This window comes from Harpia harpyja, chromosome 7 (genome assembly GCF_026419915.1).
Source record: "Harpia harpyja isolate bHarHar1 chromosome 7, bHarHar1 primary haplotype, whole genome shotgun sequence".
Classification (NCBI taxonomy): Eukaryota; Metazoa; Chordata; class Aves; order Accipitriformes; family Accipitridae; genus Harpia; species Harpia harpyja.
The window spans coordinates 16,230,746-16,252,688 of NC_068946.1; the positions used below are offsets into that span (position 1 = coordinate 16,230,746).

The 21,943-nt window shown below is 45.5% G+C and overlaps 1 protein-coding gene across 12 annotated transcripts in view; it reads right to left on the minus strand.

The window, feature by feature from the left end:
- COL6A3 (collagen type VI alpha 3 chain) overlaps positions 1-21,475 on the minus strand; it is a 63,570-nt gene extending 42,095 nt beyond the window's left edge. For 9 of the 12 annotated variants that reach the window (XM_052791842.1, XM_052791839.1, XM_052791833.1 and 6 more), the window contains exons 1-5: positions 21,260-21,475; positions 12,588-12,736; positions 11,027-11,644; positions 6,591-7,193; positions 1,846-2,448 (exon numbers count right to left, since the gene is read on the minus strand). In XM_052791842.1, the coding sequence (XP_052647802.1) occupies positions 1,846-2,448; positions 6,591-7,193; positions 11,027-11,644; positions 12,588-12,675 (1,912 nt within the window). In that variant the 5' untranslated portion in view covers positions 12,676-12,736; positions 21,260-21,475. The remainder of the gene's footprint in view (positions 1-1,845; positions 2,449-6,590; positions 7,194-11,026; positions 11,645-12,587; positions 12,737-21,259) is intronic. The other 3 variants (XM_052791843.1, XM_052791841.1, XM_052791840.1) reach the window with 2 other exon arrangements.
- Positions 21,476-21,943: the final 468 nt, after the last annotated feature.

Here is a 21,943-nt window from a genome sequence, read left to right on the forward strand (position 1 = left end):
TTTTTTCTCTAAACACATCATGTCCAGATGACAGACCAAAATGCTGAAACTTTAAATAAGATCTCAGAGAACTGATGAGTGGGCTTATCCAATGCATCCCCCCTGGGTGCCTTCCTCCAAATAAGTTATTCAAGAATATATTTATGCCCATTGCTAATTCTGTTCATTACCTTTCTGTTTAAAGTATTTACTTATGGGTATATGTCTATATTCATCCATCTCTCTAGCTTGCCTTGTCCCTGTACGCTTGCTGTCCTATATATAAATTATATAAATACTGACATATTAAAACCAAAAGGGATAAAAGGGCTCTTTGGAGTACAGGCATTGCTCTCAGATCTTACAGATTGTCTTGGCTTTCTGTATTTTTAATTTTTCCCAGAAAAGTGTCATTCAAGGCCCAGGGTGAGACAATACCTAACTGAAATGTAACAGACTGCCCAGTGTCAAAATCAGTTATATTACTAATAACAGTTATTTTATGGAGTAGGATATGATTACTTGCTTACTGTGTATGTGAATAGCTATGACTACAGTAGAGCAAAAGGACTGGAAAAAAAGAGAAGCTGCATGAATGAGCTCTAAAGAACAAGGAAGTATAGGAACATTTTTAATTTACATTGAAAAACAAAAATGTCAGGTTTGGTGTATAGCCATGCAAAACTGTATTAGCAGGAAACACATTCTGAAAAAAAGCTTATGAAATGATAAGTCCTGTGATATTCATCTTAATTAAGGACAAGTATTGGCAAACTGATTTTAAAATGTCTTCTCTTCATGTAAATCCGTCATAAGCTTTAATTCTTTAAGGACCCTTTCCAAAAACTCAGTTTCTTTTGCACTGCATTTTATAATTTTAAATTACTTGGAGAGACTAGAAAAAATATGGACGTGGATCAACACCCACTTAAGCCAATGGGAACCTCACTATTGACCTTACTGGCAGCTGGAAGAAGTCCTGTTTTTCTAATGTTTATATGCCATGAGACAGAAATGCAAGGTTCAGATATGACCTAGCGCAACATTAATTCAACCTCAAGCATCTCTATCTGGAAGAAATCCTGAGAAATTTGGTATAAAATCTCTATGCAGCTAGAACACCTTTTGAAATGCAGGGGAAACTGCCTCAAAAGACATGACTAGCGATTGGATTGCTTCCAAAGTCTACTGATGTCAATGGCAAGACCAAGTAAAAAGAATCCACTGGCTTCACAGGGCTTTGGATCATCTTCTAAACAGATTAAATTAAAATCAACACTGCAATAGTCTCGTGAGCCTCTTAGGGCTTGAGCTGAGTAAGTGATAAGAAAACTGTAAATATGTTCTTAAAGGGTAAGTTTCAGTCCAACAATGCCAGGCTAGCTTTCTCTGAACATCTCCATGAACAAACCTGCTTATTTTCTTTACACTCAGAAGAAACTTTTAAGCTTTCTTGAGCAAATATCTACTGTGGATGATTTTCAAATTGGGGAAGAGATTATAACATTCACAGTGTGTCCTGTTCATAGGTTACACAAACCCTAAGTGAGAGAAAAAGCCTCCACTGAACGATTTCAGTACCTAACTAGTAAAGCACATCTTCCACATCCAGGCCTTTAAATGTTGGTGACAAATTGGGAATGGGACAAAAATCTCCAGAAAGGAATGACAAAGCTGTAACAACCACCATGCTATCAAATTCACCGATCTGTTCAGGCACATTTTGCAAGTCCAAGAGACAACATTTAGCTATGCTGAAACATGTGCTTGATGCTTTTTTTCCCCCTTTATCTCTACATGTCATAGAATAAGAGTTGACAAACATATAAACCATATCTCCTTAATTAGAAAAAGGTAATTAATTACCTGATGGTGGTTCTTGGATAATCAGTCCTCCAGAGAGTGTCCGGATAGGTGACAGTACTTCAGGAAGAATGGCTTGCATGAACTGAACACGGAAGTCATTTGGGTTGAACACAAAATCTCTCTCATGGGCAATTTCTTGAAGTTCTGCCAGATCGGCATTTCTCGACCCAATGGCAAGGATCACTATCCGGTTCCTTTTCATCTCTGCCGCGGCTTGGTCAACAGCATCCCTGGACTTACCACCAGTGATGAGTACCAGCATAGGGAGCACCCCTTCCTCCATCCTGCACCCAGCAGCACTGGTGAAGAAGTTGTTCCTCACAAAGTCCAGTGCCGAGCCAGTGTTGAGTGCCGTACCACCCATCAGCTTCATTCTCTTCACGTTAGCCATCACATCCTTTCTGCTCTGGTGGGTGTTAAAATAAAACTCTGGCTTCACAGTGTCTGCGTACTGCGCCACTGCAACTTGGATCAGGTCGGGTCCAACCTCCAGCCTTTGGACAATTTTGGCAACGAAATCACGAATTGAGTTAAAGGGGCCAGTCCCCAATGCAGTTGAGCCATCTATCAGGAAGACTATATCCTTCTTGTTCACTTCAATAACTGCAAGTAACACATGAACATAATATTAGCAGAAGCCTTCACCACACTCTGTGCATCAATTCTATGTCAATAGTTCAGCAATGTTTAGGAATTCTTGTTTGCTTGAAGTACTGTTACTCTCAACACCTTTAAAAGGGTCTTGCTTTCAAAACAGAATTATTTTTTAGCTTCTAGCAGAGGGCTAATAAGAACTCCAATTCAGTGTTTCCCCTTTCTAAAACACAGAAGAGTTGAAGAGTTGCAAGAATGGCATTGTTTATAAAATGTGGTATTAAAATGCATATACATGTCAAAAAAAGAAAGGCAGGCAAACAGTCAGGAGAAATCTTGGCACTCAGCTGGCACATAAGATAAAATAAGCAGGTGATGCTCCATCTGCAGTGGAGCCATCTGAATCATGCCAGAGTGTGGTTTGGTCTCAGAAGGATTAGGTTCCCAAGAGCAATGACACAAGAAAAGAACAGTCTTCACTTACTCAACATACCTGGACTTTGGGTCTTCACATCCTACATCTTATTCCTTATCTAACAAAAACAAGTTATGGTTTTTCTTGGCACAGCTAGCCCCGTCATGGAAGAGCTGTATTATATTCTGGTTGCCATGTCTTTAACAAAACCGGTTGCCTAGGTTGTAATCTCTGAAACTTTATTATTGGTGATGGTGTAGGACACAAAGAGCACAATTAGCTTTCCAGTTCCCTGGCTAAGTTTGAAGAAAGGTTAGGGAGGAAAAAAAAACCTGTTGTGCAGCATTGGAACCAAAGCATCATCATATTTAACACAGCGAATGTACACAAAAACCCAGTAAATACTAACAAGACCAATACCATTATGATAAAAGCATTATACATGATCATCATGGGAGATAATCTTAATACCATCTTTTAGACAACTCCACTCACATCATCACCTCCCCCATTTCATGCCATGGAAGTGAAAAAGGAAACCTTGTGTTGCTTCCAAGTTATGTTGGGGCATTATGGATCACTGTGTTATGTTGGACTTGGGGTGACCTTAAATCACCTACCCACCTAAGAGCTCCTGAGATGGGGTCAATATTCAAGGTGGCAGGTCCATCACCTCCCAGGCTCACTGCTACACCCAGTGCACAGCCTGGGGGAAGAGGAGACCCAGCATTGTCGGGATCTCACACCTCAGGGCAAGTGGTAGCAAACACTCTCTTGTCCTGCCTGGATGGAAAAGGGCAGCTACTCGGCCCATCAGGGCTGCTCTGTGTGGAGGCTATTTACTTTGGATTTGAACAAAGAACAAAGCTTTGGCTGCAGTCCTCCTTGGCCGGACACCAGCTGGCCACGGAAAGCAGTGCTTCCAAGGCCGGTCTCTGTCAGGTTTCTCATTACGGGTAAGTGCCATGAGATTGGGCTACCCCAAGGAGTGACATAGAGCTGGAGATGACATCTGCAACTTGGCTGCCCCTTCTGCCCTTGGACCCTGAGAGACCTGCCTCTGCCAGCTAGTGTGAGCCTTTGCAAAAGTCTCTCACAGAGTCTTGCTGGAAATTGTTTGATTAAGGACCAATTGTCAAAATTTAAAGCTTAAAATAGCCTGCTGTGGTGTCGGACACAAAATGATGACAACCTGCACGGAACAGATGTGGTGGTACCCTCCCTGAGATACAGCCTCACATGAGCTGACAGTGTCTTGCAGTTGACTGCCCAGGCTGTCAAAACAGAGCTACTCACAAAGCAACAAGGATTTGTTCAAATGATCCCTTTCCCAGAACCATGATTTCCAACATTTATCTCCCCAGCCACGTTTTTTTCCTCATCAGTTACTCCGAGGAGGAGAGGGCTGAAAACAGGAACCTTTCCAAATGGATAACAAAGGCTGAAATTTCTGCCTTGTATCACCCAGGAGAGATGTCCAAAGCACTTCCTTAGCATGTCAGCAGCTAGATACCCAAAAATGGAGACCCTGGAAACTTTGACTTTATATAGAAGTTTGTGGGAAACATCAAAGGGGCTTTGCAAAGTTGAGGGAGGCTGGGAAGGAATAACTCCCTCCACCACTCATTCCTTTTGCAGCTCTCAAATCCTGCAGTATGTTTCCTTAGAGAAGAGGAATGCAAGAACCGAAACCAAAACCCACAGGAAGAAACACCCCACAGTGCTATTTTCAATGGACACAATTAAAGCAAAAGCAGTTAAGCAAGGCTGTTCACATCCCAGAGGGTCTGATCCAGAGCCCAGTAAAGCTGATGGCAAGTCTTCCAGGAATTTCAAAGGATTTGGGATCAAAGCATTATATCTTTGACTCTAAAAGTTGGGAATGTTGGAGGGTGTCAATATTGAACCCAGCCCTACATAGTTCCCTCCTCATTGCCATCTCAGCTATCTTTAGTGAAGCACCTCATCTAATTTATCATCCAGGCTCCCCCAGTAGCTAAAGGAGAGGGGAGAAGAGAGGCAGAAAGGCACTTTGAGACATCCATTCATCCCAGGAGGACTAGCGTACAGCCAGAGAGCTAAAGTGAAGCGAGGTGACTTCAGTATTTCACAGGAATGCTTGGCACCTCAATGGATTTGGCAGTCCTTTCGGGCTGCGGTGTGTCTCCCAAACCAGTGCTTTACGCTGCAGACTTCCAAGGCACTGATGTGAATCAAGCACACCAGTCAAAATTAATTTCCATGGATACTAGGAAAAGGAAATTCCCTAAAACTCCTTTGAAAATACCCACTTCTCCATTTAGCATATCCATCTATATGTAACTGCACAGGCTGATGCTACTGTAGTACCTTCTTAAAATGAGCTGGCATTTTAAGTGAAAAATATGCAAGTGCAGATGAAACCAAATGTACCAACATTTTGAATCTCGCCATTCAAACTGTTAAAAACTAGAGGGGCAGAAAGAGAGGTTTTCCATTGACTTGGATGGGCCCTGGCACGCTTATTTTAGCTAGACACGCCAACTTCAGCTTATTTAGCTAAATGTGGTTCTTGTAGGGTACTACAGGCAAAAGTTCTTTATGTCTTTCCTGGAATAATCAAGGCAATGTCATAAAATGATCTTCTAGGAAAATTCCTCCCTTTGATTTGAGCCACAGGATAGCAATCATGTTTAGACACAGATCAGCGAAGACATATGGAATGCAGTTTTATATGTCAATGTACATCACGAGTTGAACAGTATGTACAGAACTCCAGACTGGCACTTGGATCCCAAAAGTGTTGTTCACATTAAGCGTCCTGGTAATTAAATGCAGCAACTCCAGCTGGGGCCTTTCCAGGGGCCTCTGAAATACAACATACTGTGTCTTTCATAAAGCCTCTCTATCAGTAAATTTAACTTAGTCATAAAACCATAGGGTGAGAAACTCTTAATCACCTGCTTGCTCCATAAATCCAGGTATCCTTTATTCTACTGCACCCAAGGTAATGCTAGTCCAGAAATAATGTCAATGGGGACTTAAGAGTGCCAAAGTGACCTAAGTGGAATATTGACACTTACGTTTTCATTTCCCATGGCCTCATGGAAAGGTGTAAGCTTCCTCAGCTTACAGATTGAAGGGAAATATATGTTAGCAAGGTAGGGATTTCACTTCAGAAGAACTAAGGGCTGTTTTGCTTTTAAGTTCAACAACACAGGAATTTCACTCTTCTCCCAAGGATAGTGCACAGTTTCAATGAGGTATGGAATTTTACTGTTTTATCAAGCTGATAACTTCAACTCTGTGAATAGAGATCCATTTAACATCCCCGTTAGCTTCCCCCGACAAATTTCATTCTCGTGACACTTTCAACGGACATATAATGTAAGCTTACATGACATAAATGTTTTCAGAACTGACAGTGCTGCAGTATTTACTCCTGGGGTGCTTAGATACCCCAATAAGGATTATATGAGCTTCTTTATACTCTGCTTGTGTGCTTTAAAACCTCATGCCATGCCAGTTATTTGCACAAAACCTCACAGTTTTCAAAAGATAACCCACTGAGCAAATGAGTTTCTGCACATTAGCTGCAAGTCTATTTGTCTTTCCCATTGTTTCTCCATGACCAGACCAGAGATGCATTGCAAAAAATGAAAAATTTAAATTAAAAAAAAATGTGGTTTTAAAGCGTGCAAAAGCTCATTCATTCATCGATTCATCGAAATGCAACAGTCTAGAAAGGCATACATACCTTCAGTCACAATGGTTGGGGCCTCTAACAAAATGAGTCTTTGGGCCACTCCAACAATGTTGGGCAGTAATAATTCTCGAAGAGCATCAAGGTTACGGATATCCAGGGCAGTAAATGCGAAGCTTCCATCAGTAGCAATCTGCTGCAGCTCTGCACTGTCAGCATTCAGGACCCCAATGCTAAACGAAAATATACTAGCTTGCTTCACTGCTAACAAGCCCTCTCGGATATCATCACTAGACTCTCCACCACTTATCAGCACTAAAATCTGAGGCACCGCTTCCTCTATCCTGCTGCCTCCCGCCTGGGTGAAGAGGTTCTCCACCACAAACTCCAGTGCTGCACCGGTGTTCGCTTCCTCGCCACCGCGGAAACTAAGTGCCTTCACGGCATCCAGAACATCCGCTTTTGTGGAGTAGCTGTTCAAAGCGAACTCGGTTCTGGGTTGATCACTATACTGCACCACCCCAATGTGTATTTGCTGAGCTCCAATTCTGAGGCTTTCAATCAAATTTACAAGGAAATCACGTATGGCTTGAAAATTGACACTTCCGATGTTGTTTGATCCGTCAATAAGGAAAATAAGGTCAGCGGACTCTTGAGCTTTAAAAAAAGAAATGCAAAAGGTGAAAGCATTAAAATGAGTGATTACATGCGGTTGTACAGTGTTCTGACATGTTTCTTGGAAAACCAGTAAGAAACACGAAAATGAGAAAACAAAACACATGTTCACTGAGGAGGTGACATTTGCCTCTTAGTTCTGCATTCTGATTGAATACGAGCTCCCAGCCCCATCCCAGTAGCATCCACTACCCATCAAGAGATGGCTCAAGCAAACACAACCGAGCCGGTAGCTGCAGTTACACGGGGGTCAGCGTTATTGGCATGCAAGGAGAAAACTTGGGGAAATATAATTTTTTGAAATCTAGATCCATTCCATCAGTGGCCAGTACTGTCCAAATATTTATTAAGAGCCAAAAGAAGAAGGTGAATTTTAATGGTAATTCAGCCTGAATATAGTGGGTGAGGACAGTAATATTCGTAGGCTATTTTCCTCATTGGAGTCTTTTTTTTTTTTTTTTTTTTTTTTAAGAAAAAAGCCACCATTTACTGGATGCATGGAAAGTTTCAGCCTCTCTGTTGTAGTTCTGCTCTTTTGCTGGTTAAAAACAGGAGCTGAATATATTGGCTTCTCCCACCATGAAGGCTTATTATTTGAAATGCATTTGCTAGAAACAATTGAAAAGGTTTTGGTTATTATTCTTGCACTGTAACTCTTTTACCAGCTGCCAGCATACACACGATGGTATTTGTCCAGCAAACTGACCCGCACAATTGTCAACATGTGCCATGCAAAAATTGTCTTGCATTAATTATTTTGCACAAAGATGCGTTGACTATCGATAGAGGGGTCTGGTCTGTATTTTTCATATGGACTCTGGATATTCAATCAAGGAATGCAGAATCAGGTTAAAACAGGGTGATGAAATCAGTCATGACACAATTATCCAACTCTATTTGTTGTGACCATACGCAGATGATCGCAAGCATCTGCTGAGATTATACACACACTGAACAAAACTTTTATATGGCATGCACATGGTTGTTGAGGGAAGCATTTTTGCTGTGAGACTTACCGAAGCAGACCCAAAATGTCCTGGTGTCTGCTCTGACTCCTTTTGCTCAACTAATTTTACCATCAACGTCACCAACAGCTATACGCATGCAAAAAGGGGGGGGCGGGGGGGGAGAAGACCCCAAAGCATGCTCAGATGTTTCCATGCTCTTACTCTCCAATCTTGTTAAGAAATCAAATTTCAGACTGTTTGCAAATGAATGACAAGCAACATTTGGAAATCCAACCCAGCTCTCAACTTTTGAAAGCCGAAGGTGAAACCAGTAGCAAAACTGGCATGTAGTTTAGCAAGGCCAGGAATAAACCTGCGGTCTTTGCTATTAACCAGCCGTGTCAATAATTCTTTTTTTTTTTTTGCCTGTTCAGTTGTTTTTCTAGTAAATATTTTCATACATCCCAATGCCACCAAGAGATTCAAATAATGCTACAATTCTAGCGACAAAGGAGAAGGTCTCCAGGGCATCATCGCTTCCCTGGGCCAACTCAATAGCCAGTGTTGGCTTCGAGAACATCAGCGGGGTTCAGAATTGCAAAGGGCTCCAGAATTTATTTTTCCATCACTGGGTTGAAATTTAGGGGTGCTTAGGGTTGTCTTTACTGTGCCATTTTCAGTTGGGATGTACACGTTCTACTTCATCATATAAATAAAAGGGAAATCTCAAAGCAGTTGTACCCAGCGCTGCTTTAGATGCCCTGGACATCTTTTTGAGAAATGAGATTTCAGACACCAATGGGTGTCATCACAGCAGCATGGGTCACTCACACAGGAGAGAAAATAGATAGGAAACAGATGCGTTGGATAATTTGTCATCACTGTAAAAAAAACTTGTACTTCAGTGCACATTTATGGAACAAGCTGGTGCTGGAGAACAAATAAAAGCATGCTTGTTACACAACTAAGCAAGGAGGGTCAGATGAGACAGACAGCTAAGATTTAACGAATACATCAGGGCAAACTTAGGGCTGACTTTCATACTTACGCTAGTCAGCTCTGGGGACTGCCACAGACCAACAGCTTTGGCACTCTATACTGGAAATACTATAGGACTGGGGTTTTTTTACATTTCTGTTTCATATCAGGGCTCATTTCTAGCATAACATCCACGGCTTTTTTAATACTACATGGAGTTATCAGCTGAATAAATGACTTCTTAAACCCTTATGCAAACAGTTATCTGTACCATGCTTTGCACACTATTGTCATCCAATGTTTAGGACCCATAACATCTTTTCCCGGGTTTGATGATATTCCGTAGATCGCCCATGCAAGTCACACAGGGGCAAAACTACGATAGTAGGATTAGCTTAAATTTGTGTCATAGTGGGGTAAGGAGACACTTGCAAAAAATATCTTTCAGTAGAAATGAACTTGGAAATGCATGATATACATGAAGTAGGAATTTGCCTTTAAAGCTTTTAAAGAAATGTCTGTGACTCCAGATGTTTATGTACTATGGGGTTACCTGCTGGTGTGCCCCAGAGGACGACAGAGCCAGCCACCAAAGACCAATTCCCCCGCTGATTTCAACAGGGAAGCACTGGGGTCCTTCACGGCAAAGATGCCGAACAGCCACTGCAGCGCTGTCAGCAGGTTGGGTATAACATTCATTTTTCATGTATATTGACATGATTTTCTTAGAATTGGAGAACCTTATGTCATCTTTCTGGGGCGGCTGCTTTTCTTCCCTGTGGCTTTCACGTGATCTGGATATTTGCCCTGTCAAGCACTTTGCACAATAAAAACACACGTGAGCACAGCCTTTTGGTGTTGCTCGGTGTCATGCAGTGATGGAGAGCACCCAGTGGGGCTGGCGTGAGGGTTAATCAGGCAAGACAACACAGGGGGATTAATGTCACACTGCCTCATTACACTACTGTTGCCTTACATCACCCCACAAGCTATTGACCTTCAGATGGAGTCTCAGGAATAAAAAGAAAGGTTTGATCTCTGGGACTTCTGTTTTGAAACACAACAAAGCTGCTCAGAAGACCCTTTGCATGCTGAAATTTCATAAACAGAGAAGGGATGGAGGAAGACTGTCTTATTTTTTGCCAGGCAAATTGGGCCCCTGGCTTGTGGTTCAGCACAGACCTGTTGAAGCCAACATGGTTTGCAGAGAGGTTTCAGTTACGGGAAGGGTCCAGAACTCCAGCATGTGGAAGCCATCGGCTTGTAGAGAAGGCATTTGAGTGGCATCGCAAAAGGGACTCTACAACCACACACTTTCTCTAAGCGGATGAGGAGAGAGGCTAAGGGCCAGCTCAGGGTTTCAGCGGAGAAGTTCTCCACCGATCTGCTTTAGCTGTCTTCAGCCAAGAAGGTGACTTTCTGGAGAGCACATTGCCTATCTCCCCTGCTAGCTGCAAGGGGACATCCTTCATGGTGTCCCTGCAGCCATCAGTGACCTTCTCAGTCTCCAGAGGGTTTTTGGTCAGGGCTTCAAAGAGTCACCATCACAGCTGGTGTGTTCCTTTCCTAGTTCCCTGCCTTGGGGCAATTTAATAACTCTGCAGAGCTTCCTACATTTGTATTTCCATGCCATGGGTGCGAAAGCATGGCCGCAACAGGCTGCTGCCCATCCAAGGGCTCCTGCGCTACCTCCTGGCAGCTCTGGCAGGGATGCCAGCTCGGTTTGCAAACAACGACATGCTCGATAGCTACAAACACGGGGCCACACGCTTCAAACCTTTGTTTTTAAACCTCTGAACGTCCATCTCAGTCTTGCTCCTACAAAGGCTTTAAACAGTGCAACGCCAGCAGATACCATGCTGATGGGAGCCATCAGCAGTCAGCCATTACCTGTGATGTCTTTAACCAGTCCTTTGGCCCCAGCCTTTTCTGGAGTCATGGATGAACGGACACTCGCCACTAAGTCTCCAACTATGCCATGGAGAGCGGTAAAATTCTCTAGGTTGAAAAGGTGCATATCGAAGGGTTCGCTCGCTATTTCCTTTAACTCCCCTTCCACTGCATCCTGGATGCCGACCGCAAACATGTTTACATGGGCCGATTTAAGGACAGATGATGGCAGAGCCACATCATCCTGGGATCGTCCGTCCGTTAACACTATAATAACCTGGGGGATGCCTTCACTGGCTCTGCTTCCAGCAGCTTTAGTGAGGTGGTTCTCGATTAGGTACTCTAATCCTTTTCCAGTCTTGGTGCCTCCCCCTATGTAAGGCATGTTGGCAATATGGGACAGGACGTCTCGGGTAGAGGGGTAGGTATTTAACTGGAACTCTGTGTGGGGGTTTCCGCTGAACTGGACCAGGGCAAAGCGAAAATCATTTCCTCCCACATCTAAAGCTTTTACAACATCATACAGAAACTCTCGAACGAGTTGGAAATGTTCCTTCCCAATGCTCCAGGAGGAATCCACTAGAAATATTATATCAGCCACAGCAACGGTTTTGACAGCTTTAAAAAAACAGATGGGGGTTTAGGATTTTCTATCAGTCAGCGCAAGCATGCCTCCTCCTCCTCCTCGCCCAAACGACCGACGGCCTCTTTCACATGGTGAAAGTGAAGCTTAGCTTCCCCTTATCGCCCGCAGCAAAACGAGAAGCTCTGGGGAAAAACCAGGCAGCCATCAGCGCCCCGGCAGCGCAGGCGTTGGGAGACAGGAGGGGACAGCATGCGACCCACCCTTCAAGGGGAGGAGGAGGCGAGATGCTTCTCCCCTCCCGAACCCTCGCTGCACGGGTTTGGACACCAGCCCTGAGCCAGACAAAGACGCCTGCGGCTTCACATATTAATTTGGGCTCGCTTGGCTTCAAACCACCCGTGGCCTCCTGTGCTTTTTTTGCTGGCTCAGGGCTTTGCCGGCTCCGCGGTGGTGCTCAAGGAGGAAAGAGCTGCTCAATTTAAGCAGCCTAGGTGCCGGCATGAGTTTTCCATATTTTTTCTGTTGCTAACACCCCCCTCCCCGTGACACCAGCTATAGTCCCAAAGACACCAGCACCTCCTCTTAAAAAAAACCAAACAGCCTTTCTGCAGGTTGGCGGCAGTGTTTGTCTCACTGCAAAATGCCCTCCTACACATGCAAGGAGGGCAAAACAGCTCTGCCCAGGAGAAAACCCACTTGGGGCCACCCTGGGTGCACGTCCCGCACCCCTGTCCCCCGCAGAGCATCCTCAATGGCACGCCACCGGCCAGCGACATGCTCAGGAAGGCATCGCGCGCACATTGGCCAAGGTCTGGGTCCGAAAGGACCCTCAGCCAAGCGGGAACTGAGGAGCAGAAGGTAAACCACAACGTACCATTGACATGCATTTTAAAAACCAAATAGTGCAAATGCATCGGTGTGAACTAGCGGCACATTTGTACGGGGGCAAAGTCAGGTAAAGCAGTCCGGTCTTACCTGCTTGCTGCTGGGCATGAACTGAACAAAAGCCTGAGAGTAGGAGGCAAAACATTGCCACAAAGGGCAAATGTCTGTGTTTCCTCATTTTGGTCTTTTATCTGAGTTTTCCTTTTATTCTTTTTGTTTCAAAGCACCCAGTGTGAGACCTGAGGGAGAAAAACAGGGAGAGTAAGAAACAGCGGCAGTGCTGGCCAGGCATGGATGAGACACAAGATAGAAAAGCCAAACCATGTGGTTTTGCAATGCTTTTGTGGCACTTTGGCAGGAGAAAAATATTTTAGTGCTGGCCAGTCTGCTTCGTAGCAAGGATTTCATTGGAAGAGGAATCATCCTTCACATAACTGGCATTTAATCACTTCTGTGGACCCAGATGACTTTCTTCATACCTATGCTGTACCAGGTAATACCTAATATATAGGAAAATGGTCAGCCTAGGTTTCTACCACCAACCCTTAAAATATATGATGGCCTTTCACCTGTCCTCCTTACCCATGGATGACCAGCTGAAACATCTTGGCCAACGTGTTCCCTCTTGCTGCTGCCCTTTCTTACTTTATTTTTTACAAACGCCAAAATAATAGTTGCCCAAACATCCCCCTGCCTCAGCTCACCTTTTCAGCTGTCCCAAACATACAAATGGAAATTTAATTACTCCAGACCCAAGTGAGCCGCATGATCTGGCTGTACAGCAAAAAGCCCTTGGACTCCTGTAGCCCCGGCAGTGGAATAGCCTGTGCTGCCTGATCACATTTGGGAAAGGCATCAAGAATAATATTTTACATGTTGGAGCCAAAAATGTAATTTTTGGAAGTTTCTTATCTGTGATCCACCTGGCAAGTCTTCTGAAACAATGTCTTCTTCAGGAAAGCTATGTATCTGTTGTCATAGAGATGGCCAATTTATTATTTAATCTTCGTTTCCAAGCCTACAGAGCAGAAACCAGCAAGGCTTGCTTAATGGAGAAAATATCCTCCCAAAAGGGAATGCAGTGATTTAATACTTTTCACTCCCCCAAAGGAGCTCAGTTACTCAAATGAGCCAAAAGTGATTCAAATACATCAATCTATTAACCAGGTCATCATAAAAAAAGTATAAAAAAAAAATCAATTTTCTTATTACCATCCTTGCTAACTCCATCAATCCAGAGAGTTATAACCAATACAAGAGCCTAGAGAAGGCTGGGGGGAAGACTAACTCCCTCTTTAAGGACAGCTGTGGTAGTTACACAGATGGCCATCATTGGCATGGCCAGAAACAGAACCAAGTGCCAGGAATTAGGGAAAATTTGGAAATAAACACCTGAACAGATAATCCCACTTCCACTGAAGAGACGCTCCTCAGGGCTATCAGAGGGGGCGGGGGAGGGGTCAGTGGAAAGGAGTGGACAACCTCCACCTTGTTTCCCAAACCTTGATGTGATCCTGACACTTCCACTGGCTCCCTGCGTGTCAAAGCTGGGTTGGGGTCTGGTCCTTCTTGGGAGAAGGGGTTTGCAGCATTCGCTCTTCTTTGTGCTCCAAATGGCATTTATGGATGCCATATATCATGACTCAGGCAAAAGCTAGCCTCTACCTTTCCCCCCACATTTGTGAATAATAATAATAATAATAATGCCAGGTGGAGAGACATTTAATAGGCACCCAGAGCCAGCAGCTAGCACACAGCATTAAGATGTGACAAGTCTTCCCTGTTATTGGCAACTCCTTGATTTATAGAGGCAGCTGCTGCAGCCCAGAGATATCACTACCATTCATAAAAAGACTAAAAAATCATCCTTGTTAGCTGGCACCCATCCATCTTTCTGGCTGTTTCAGTCCAAGCCAAACCTCCCAGTACCTCCAGTGGGAGCGAACCCGCTCTGCTGGGCTGTGTCCCTGATTTACAGCTTGCTCCCAGAAAACCTGGGTACACCCAAAGGACACATGGGGAGGGGAAACCTGGGCTCTGCTTCCCCCTGGGTGCAGGATTAGCCATGGGCACTGCTGCAGGGTTCCTCCTCTGAGCACACAAATACAGAAATGTCTGTAAGTCTCAGAGCTGAGGTTTGCAAAAAGCATTGAGCTTGTGACAACCACGCATCCAACCCCATTGGACTGTCTCCCTCCCCTCTGGGCAGAAGAGGTTTATGGAAGAGCTGCAAGTTTTTTGGATGGGCTTGCCTTGCAGCATCCATTGGGAGTAAAAATGTTGCTAGCAAAGAATGAAAAATGTGAAATAAAATGTGCGCTACAGAAAAATGGCGTGTTAAAGTAATGTATGCTCTAAAAGTGCTAGTAATTCTTTTCCGCAATGCAGGAAGTTATGTTATCATCCTGTTTATTAGCTGCTGGTATCCTATCCCTCTGCAGTCGCAACAGCTGGGGGTGAACAGAGCATCAAGATAAACGAGTGAAAATTAATGTCTTGCCAGCTAATAAATGACAGGACCGAAGCAAACATTCGGGGATTTTTGGTTTGAACATTGAGCAGCTGCAGAGAGCCTTACAGGGCTGTTTACAGCCATGAAACACAGCAAAAGGGAAAAGAAAATCTCCCAAGTGCTATGAAATCTCCCCTGCCCACAGCACCCCCCATGACCCTCCTGCAGTGGTGGGCAACTGGGCTTTACATCAAATGGGATTTCCAGACTCAATGGTGGATCTCTACCTACATCTTTAGGGCTGCTTTGGCTTGAAACCCCTTGAAGAACTGCCTTGCCCATGTTCAAAAAAGGAGCCTGGGGGAGAGACGGGGCCGAGCCCACCTCCATTAGGTCCCTGTGGGTCGTGGCTCAGTCCTGAAGCTTTGCAGCAGAGAAACCACCGGCTGTATTTTAGGTACTTCCATTCTGGCAAACCCAAATGGCTGAAAGTCACAAGTCAGCCCATGGGGCACCATGAGATAACCCTGGATATCACAGTCTATTAATAGAATGCCCAGTCTCAGCTTTGGTTTATTTGCCCCAGTTAGCTGGGAAATACAATGCTTTTTTTCAAGCAGTAATAAGTCAACTGTTCTTTTTAGTTACCTTCTTTTCTATTTTAGCCTTTAGGAGGCCTCTAGATCTATTTCCAGCTTTCTCTGTGACCTCCATCATGGTATTTTTAGTTATATGAAAGCAGGGGGACTAGTTCATCAACAAGAAATGAGTTTTAACATCATGATTCCCCAAAACCATCCTAAAATCACAGGAGCTGAGATTAGTTACTAGACGGAAAGAAGCAGCAAAGCCTTGTAGAAAGAAATTATTGATGTTTCTTAGAGACTGACTTATAACTTATGGAAAAGAGGTGCATTTAAGCACAGGTGTTCCTGATCAGGGTTGTCTCTTATATGACCCCCTCCATGGCCCCCTTGTTAGCAAAGGAGGAAGAGTTGGGTGTTTGCAGAAAGGGGTGGGTGAGGAAATTATATTCTTGTAGGGGATGGCCCTTGAGAAGAAGCAAGGGTAGCAGCTTTTTTTGTAGCAGTAATGTGCTCCTTGGGAGGGTTTTGGGTGGGTTGAACAAAAACTCTGCTCAAATCTGGTTTGACTGAGCCAACAGCAAGTCTCTGGCTTAGTGAGAAAAGTGGGTTTAAGATAGTAAATGAGGTGATTTTTATTGATTGGAGGTAGGTCTTGCTTGGCTTGCCTTGGTGAGGTGCAACAAGTAACTTGCTTTGCTCAACGTGTTCTTGCTTTGTGTCCCAGATTACCACTGGTCACAGAAAGTGGAGATGGCACCAGCTTGCGGGGGGTGGAGGATAAAACCAGGGATGTGAACTTATGTTAATTCATTTTAATTCTTGATTATGGCAAGTATCTGTTTTGTAACTTTATTCTTCTGGATTGTTGTTATTTTCAATAAGGCAATTTCATCCTGGATTTTTTTTTTTAAATGAAAAGTACCTTACAGTCCTGGTGGGGGTGAAAGCTCTGGTTGAACTTTTGATATAATCACTGCAAGCTGGAAAAAAAAGTGCTGAAAAATCTGACTGCTGAGTACCCTTAGAAAAGCCAAGTATTTTCCTGAACTGTTAAGAATTAGCACCGAAACCTGGGTAGCTAGTTTCTTAATAATTCATGTGCTAAAAGATTAACTCATGTAGTCTTCGGTAATCTGAAGTTTTTATGTCTGTCTAGAGTTTTAGTGTATGGTGACCTCTTAATATCACAGTATGTTCTCCATTTCATCAGAAGACATACATCTGTTACTAATAATGCTTTCAAAAGGCAATCATGTCTACCACCAACACAATGAAGTGATTTCCTTAAATATTTTCCCCAGCAGCTATTTTTTGCTTATTGCATACTTCTCTGTGCATAAAGTTTGACATTTTACATATTTTTTTTATTTGAGTGGATGTTTCAAATTCACTTTCTAAGCAATTGTTTGCTTGTGTGTGTTTTTTCACTAAAGTGTAGTTAAAATAAAATCTGTAAAAGTGCAAAGCAGATGAGCAAACAAAAAAAAGCAAAACATAAAAGGCAGGAAGAATTACTACAGCTGTTACATATCACTTTGATTCATTATATATGCCCCTCAGCTGGGCTGGCTGACTTTGAGAGGGAGGGAAAGTATCTATGGGTTTGGTGTGAATAGAAAGGTGATGTGTGTCCTGTGTAGATATAGAAGGGTGCAATGGCAGCTAGAGGGAATAACTAATGTTGTTGCAAAATACCTCTTAAATCTGATCTCCCAGCTGGCCCGTGCTTCAGACACTGATGCTATCTATTGTGCTGGACTGTGAGAGAAAGCAATCAGCACAGCTTGAGCTGTCAGAGGGGTTTTCTGTACAAGCCTTTTGTAGTTGCTTGATGCTTTTCTTCAGGTCTAAAGGACTGAGCTGGGCAGAACTGACTCTTGGGGTGTGATAACCAGGAAATCCAAAACTAGTGATTTATTTGTGAAATCTCTTCCCAACAGCTCTCCCTCTCCATGACACGTTGCTGTGGAGAGGTGAGCAGCCTCTGGGAAATGACAGAGGACCCAAAGTAAATGTGGTAGGCAGAGCTATGACTTGTGTGCTCTTCTTCTGGGGACAAATGGCCTGGGTTTGGGCTTGGCCTTGGGCAGTCTGTGCAGCTTTGTTAGCTGGCACAGCCAGGGAACTTTAGGATGCCTCACTGCCCCAGACCACAGTACATGTGGTCCAATTTTCCTGCCCAGCCCTGGGGCATCCCCCAAAAATATCTCAAATAAAAACCTGAAAAGCAATTGCAGCCCTTAAATTCCCTTGTGCATGTGGGGTGGATCATCTTGTGCTGGGAGAAAGAGGTGGATTTGCACCTGGGTCCCAACAGCTTTTCTGAAAGGGGATCAGGCAGGACATGAGGGAGGGCAAAGCATCCTACCACAGATAGTGCAGGAGATTAGATACTGTGAGCATCCTCCAGACCCCTTTAAAAGTCTGGTCCACAGGGATGTCAGGGTCAAAACCAAGGGGCCTCCACCTTCATTTGCATTTGCTTTGTGGGGATCTCCTCATGCCTCATCATAACTCTGTTTCCCAACCAAACTGCTCAGCCTGAAATCCCTTTGACTTGGCTGTTTCCTGCTATATGCATGTCCCTGGGAGGCAGCAGTGAAGACATGAGGCTGCAGCAAGCCTTGCCAGCAGCTTGAAAGTGGTCACTGGCTACCCAGAACAATTATTTGCAGCCCCAGCAGTGGGATATACATTCAGTCGTGGCTGTGGAGCAAGCAGGGAGGAGAAACAGCTCCTGAAATCCTGATGTGGGGCTGTGGTGGCACAGATTGCCATCTGGAGGTGATGCATGCTCCTCTCTCGGCTGGATGAATCCCCCCCCTTAAATTTCTCTGCACTGTTAAGAGCTCTGAGCTGGGGAAAATGTTAGCCAAAAGCTACTCCTAGCAGTGATTTGGACACCTAAGAGGCTAAATGCCATGATTTTTCCGTGTGAAATAGCTCAGTCGCCTTTGAAAAGGGACGTAAGTGTCCCAAGCCTCTAACCTGGCCACCTCTTCATCATAGAGCACTAAATCTCACCTGGCCCCACAGCCTCCAGGAGAAGCAAGGCTATTTCTAGAAACACAGGATGAGCTGTATAGGACAGATTCTGAATTTATTCATGGCTCCAAGTGGAGCCATTTCAATTTGCACCAGCTCTTTTGAAGGGTTTCCATTAACATTGCTGCCATCTGGCATTGTTGGCATTGGGAAGGTGAAGGTGGTTGGGCTGAGGGCTGCTCCTGAAAACATTTCTTCCTACAAAGGCAGAGCTGAGCATTAGAAGCAAACAAGCCTTAGAAGGGTGGAAAATCTTCCTGCTTTTGCAAACCACTTGAGCTCTGACTTTGAAAACCAGCATTCAGCAGAGACAGAGTTCTGTTGCATTTATATCCTACCCAGGCAAGTTCCCTGGATGCTAGCATTTAATATGAATTGCTTATTCATTTCAGTTCTTATAAGCATGCTGTTGGCTTAAAATCTGGTTGTTTTCTTCATCTGAACACTGAGACTAAAATAGAGTAGTTAATAAGAGGAAAGGGAGTATTTGCTAAAAAACGAGGAAACTCCCTCAAAGATCAATGACTCTTTATGTATAGCAACCTAAGCCTCCTAGAGCCTCTCCACCCAAGCAAATCGGATCCTTAATGTGGAACACAGATCACTTAAAAAGGTGGAAAAAGTGATGGGCACGTGGAGTGGTAAGGCTGGCTGTGATTCACAGTGGAGAGCAGGCATGCAACGCCACCCATAGCCAGCCCTGCGGCCATGCACGCCCAATATGGGGGCAGGTTCATCCCTTTGCTGCAAATTAAATGCGTCCAGGCTGGGAGAATACAGTCCAAGGCTGGCAAGACTGTGCAGTTACCAGAGCTTGCACTGGTGGAAGGAATAAGATGTTCCCTTCCCTCCTCTTCCCAGACAGGCACGTAGCAAAAGTTAGGAGAGGAACAACTTTCTTTTTTTTTTTTTTTTTTCCTCCTTGACATGTGGGAATACAGTGGGGGCTGGTTTAGCTTGCCCTGACATCAGGGAAAGTTAATGCATTTAAATGGAAAATTGCAAAGATGTTTGAAATACCAGAAGGGGAACCAGGGAGACTGCTGAAAAATGGGAAGGGAATGAATGAATGACGAGGGGCCGCAGCAGTAAGCGTGCAGCCCTGCGCTCCTGTCTTGGAAATGCCATCACACCCCTGGTCATGGTCAACCTCTCTGCAAAGATGAGGGTGGAAGGAGGGTTATAAGGTTGGGGATGGAAAGCCTGTTTCCCTGAGCTCTGGTACTGGTGATTCAAGGGATGGTGCTGGGGAGATGCAGAATTGGGTCTCTGCTCTGCTACTGCATTCCTACGTTACCGCGGAGAGTCCCCCAGCTCCCTACAACAGCCTCTGGCTGGAGACATCTCTCTGGCCTTCACAAAGCTCCTAAACTGGGTAGTTGTGCCCCTGAAACAGCACTATATAAGCACAGTAGTTATCCAACCATAAATACTGGTGGTTGGTTTTTTTGTTTGTTTTGGTTTTTTTAAACCAGTAAGTAATGGTGTAAAGCCAGAAGTTTGAAAAATGCAGCGTTTCTCCCCTGAGAGCATACATGAATCATCGCAGCAACCAGAAATGAGCTGAGAGTTTCCCACTGCACCCGCTGGAACCAGAGTGGCTCTGGCCACCTCTGCTCCAGCCAGTTTTGGCCCCTATGCCTGGTCAGGAAACCAGTTTGGCCGCAACTGTTTCTCGCCCCAGGCTCTGGTTGGGAAGGGAGGGCTTTGCTGAGCCAAGAGGGACGGTGGCGGGGTGTCTCCATGATTAGTCATAGCCACCCCCTCGGCAAGACCATCGCTGTGTGCAAAGCCCTGGGGAGCTGAGGGTGACTGGGGCTATGGGGGGAAAAGGCTGGGAAAGGCAGGAGGGAGCAGGGATAGGGGCTGCGGAGAAGGGAGGTGGCTCCATGCAAGGCTGGAGAGCCCCTGGGGGGAAAAATATCTGATGTTTGGCCAATTTCCCTCTCCATGGATGACCACAAGAGGATGAGGATTGTCCCTGGAACCACAATGGTGCTGGCCCACCCTGGAGCAGCAGGGACATGCCCGGCAGTGGGACCTGTGTGGGGTGGGTGGCCTGAAAAGCATCTCTGGCCAGCTCATCCTACCTCACCTTGAGGCAGGAGGGGTGAGGGCTGCTAGCAAACACCCCCCAGCCTTGGGGGCATGCCTCGGGAGCAGGAAAGGGGCAGTGAGACACCCCCTCAGCTGGACTCCTCGCAGGGTCCCATTCGTGCACCCCCCTCCTTGTGCCCAAGCAGCCCCCCAAACCACTACATGCCCTCCTCGGGGCTGCCACCCCGCTGCCATCCCACCGAGCTGCTGCTTCTGGAGTGATTTCAAGGCATCAATGGCAAACACCATCCTGCAACAATGGGAGAAATACTCAGTGTTTTTGAATTAATTTAATTCCCCTGCACCAGTGGAGCCAAGAGTGTCCCTGTGCACCTGTGGTGCATCGGCTCAGGGAGGAGGCTCCTGGTGTGAGCAAGGCAGCTACATTGCTCTGCTTTTCCAAGCGCAACGCAAGCCTGGGGGTAGCTTTCCTCTGAGGACACTGCTCTGCTCATGGGATGGGTTTTGTCCAAAGCTCCTTGAAAACTCCCTGAAGACTAACACCCCGCCGAGGAGGCGAAATGCAGCACAGCAGCCGCTGAGCCCAGGCTAAGGACTCCTGCGTGGAAAGCAACACTTACCCCTGAGAGAACCCCCAGAAAAGTTGCTTATTCCAGGATTTTCCACTCCGAAGTGCCTCTCACCCTTGCTTCATGGTGTGCTGGCGCCGCTCAGCCTTCCCGGTCCCCGCTTGCCTTGATCGGTGGGGTGTGAGCACCAGCGGGGTGAGAGAAATGGGGGTGCGCTGGTCCCCGCAAGACGGTCGCCGCGGGTCTGAGTGAGGTCGGAGGAGGCGGCTGGCGCAGGAGTGCGGGGGGCCGGGCGATCTGGCGTCGCAAATGGGATCCAGATGGTTGGTGCTGGCGTTCCCGGGGCTGAGGTCAGAGCTGCTCATCACACACGGTCCCGTCCCCCCCCACCCCTGGGCCCAGGGGACGCCTCCGTGCTGTGTGGCTTCCCCTTCCCGCGCTGGACCCGCCATCTCCAAAATGCTTCTCCCTGTTATCAGTGAGAAGAAATATATATAAAAAAAGAAAAGAAAAAAAAACTCCTGCAGAGTTGCAGGAGCCGATTTAACTATGCCTTTCAGTCATGAAGGGCTGGACTTGGACGTTTGCAGGAGCCAGGATGTGCCAAGGACCATACCAAGTTACGCAGGGCTCCAGCAAAGTGCCGTTTGGAGATGCTCGAGGCTGCAGGAAGTTCAGCCTCTCCCCCTGAACAGTTACAAGCATCAGCGCGGGGGGAGAGAGCCTCTTAATGCA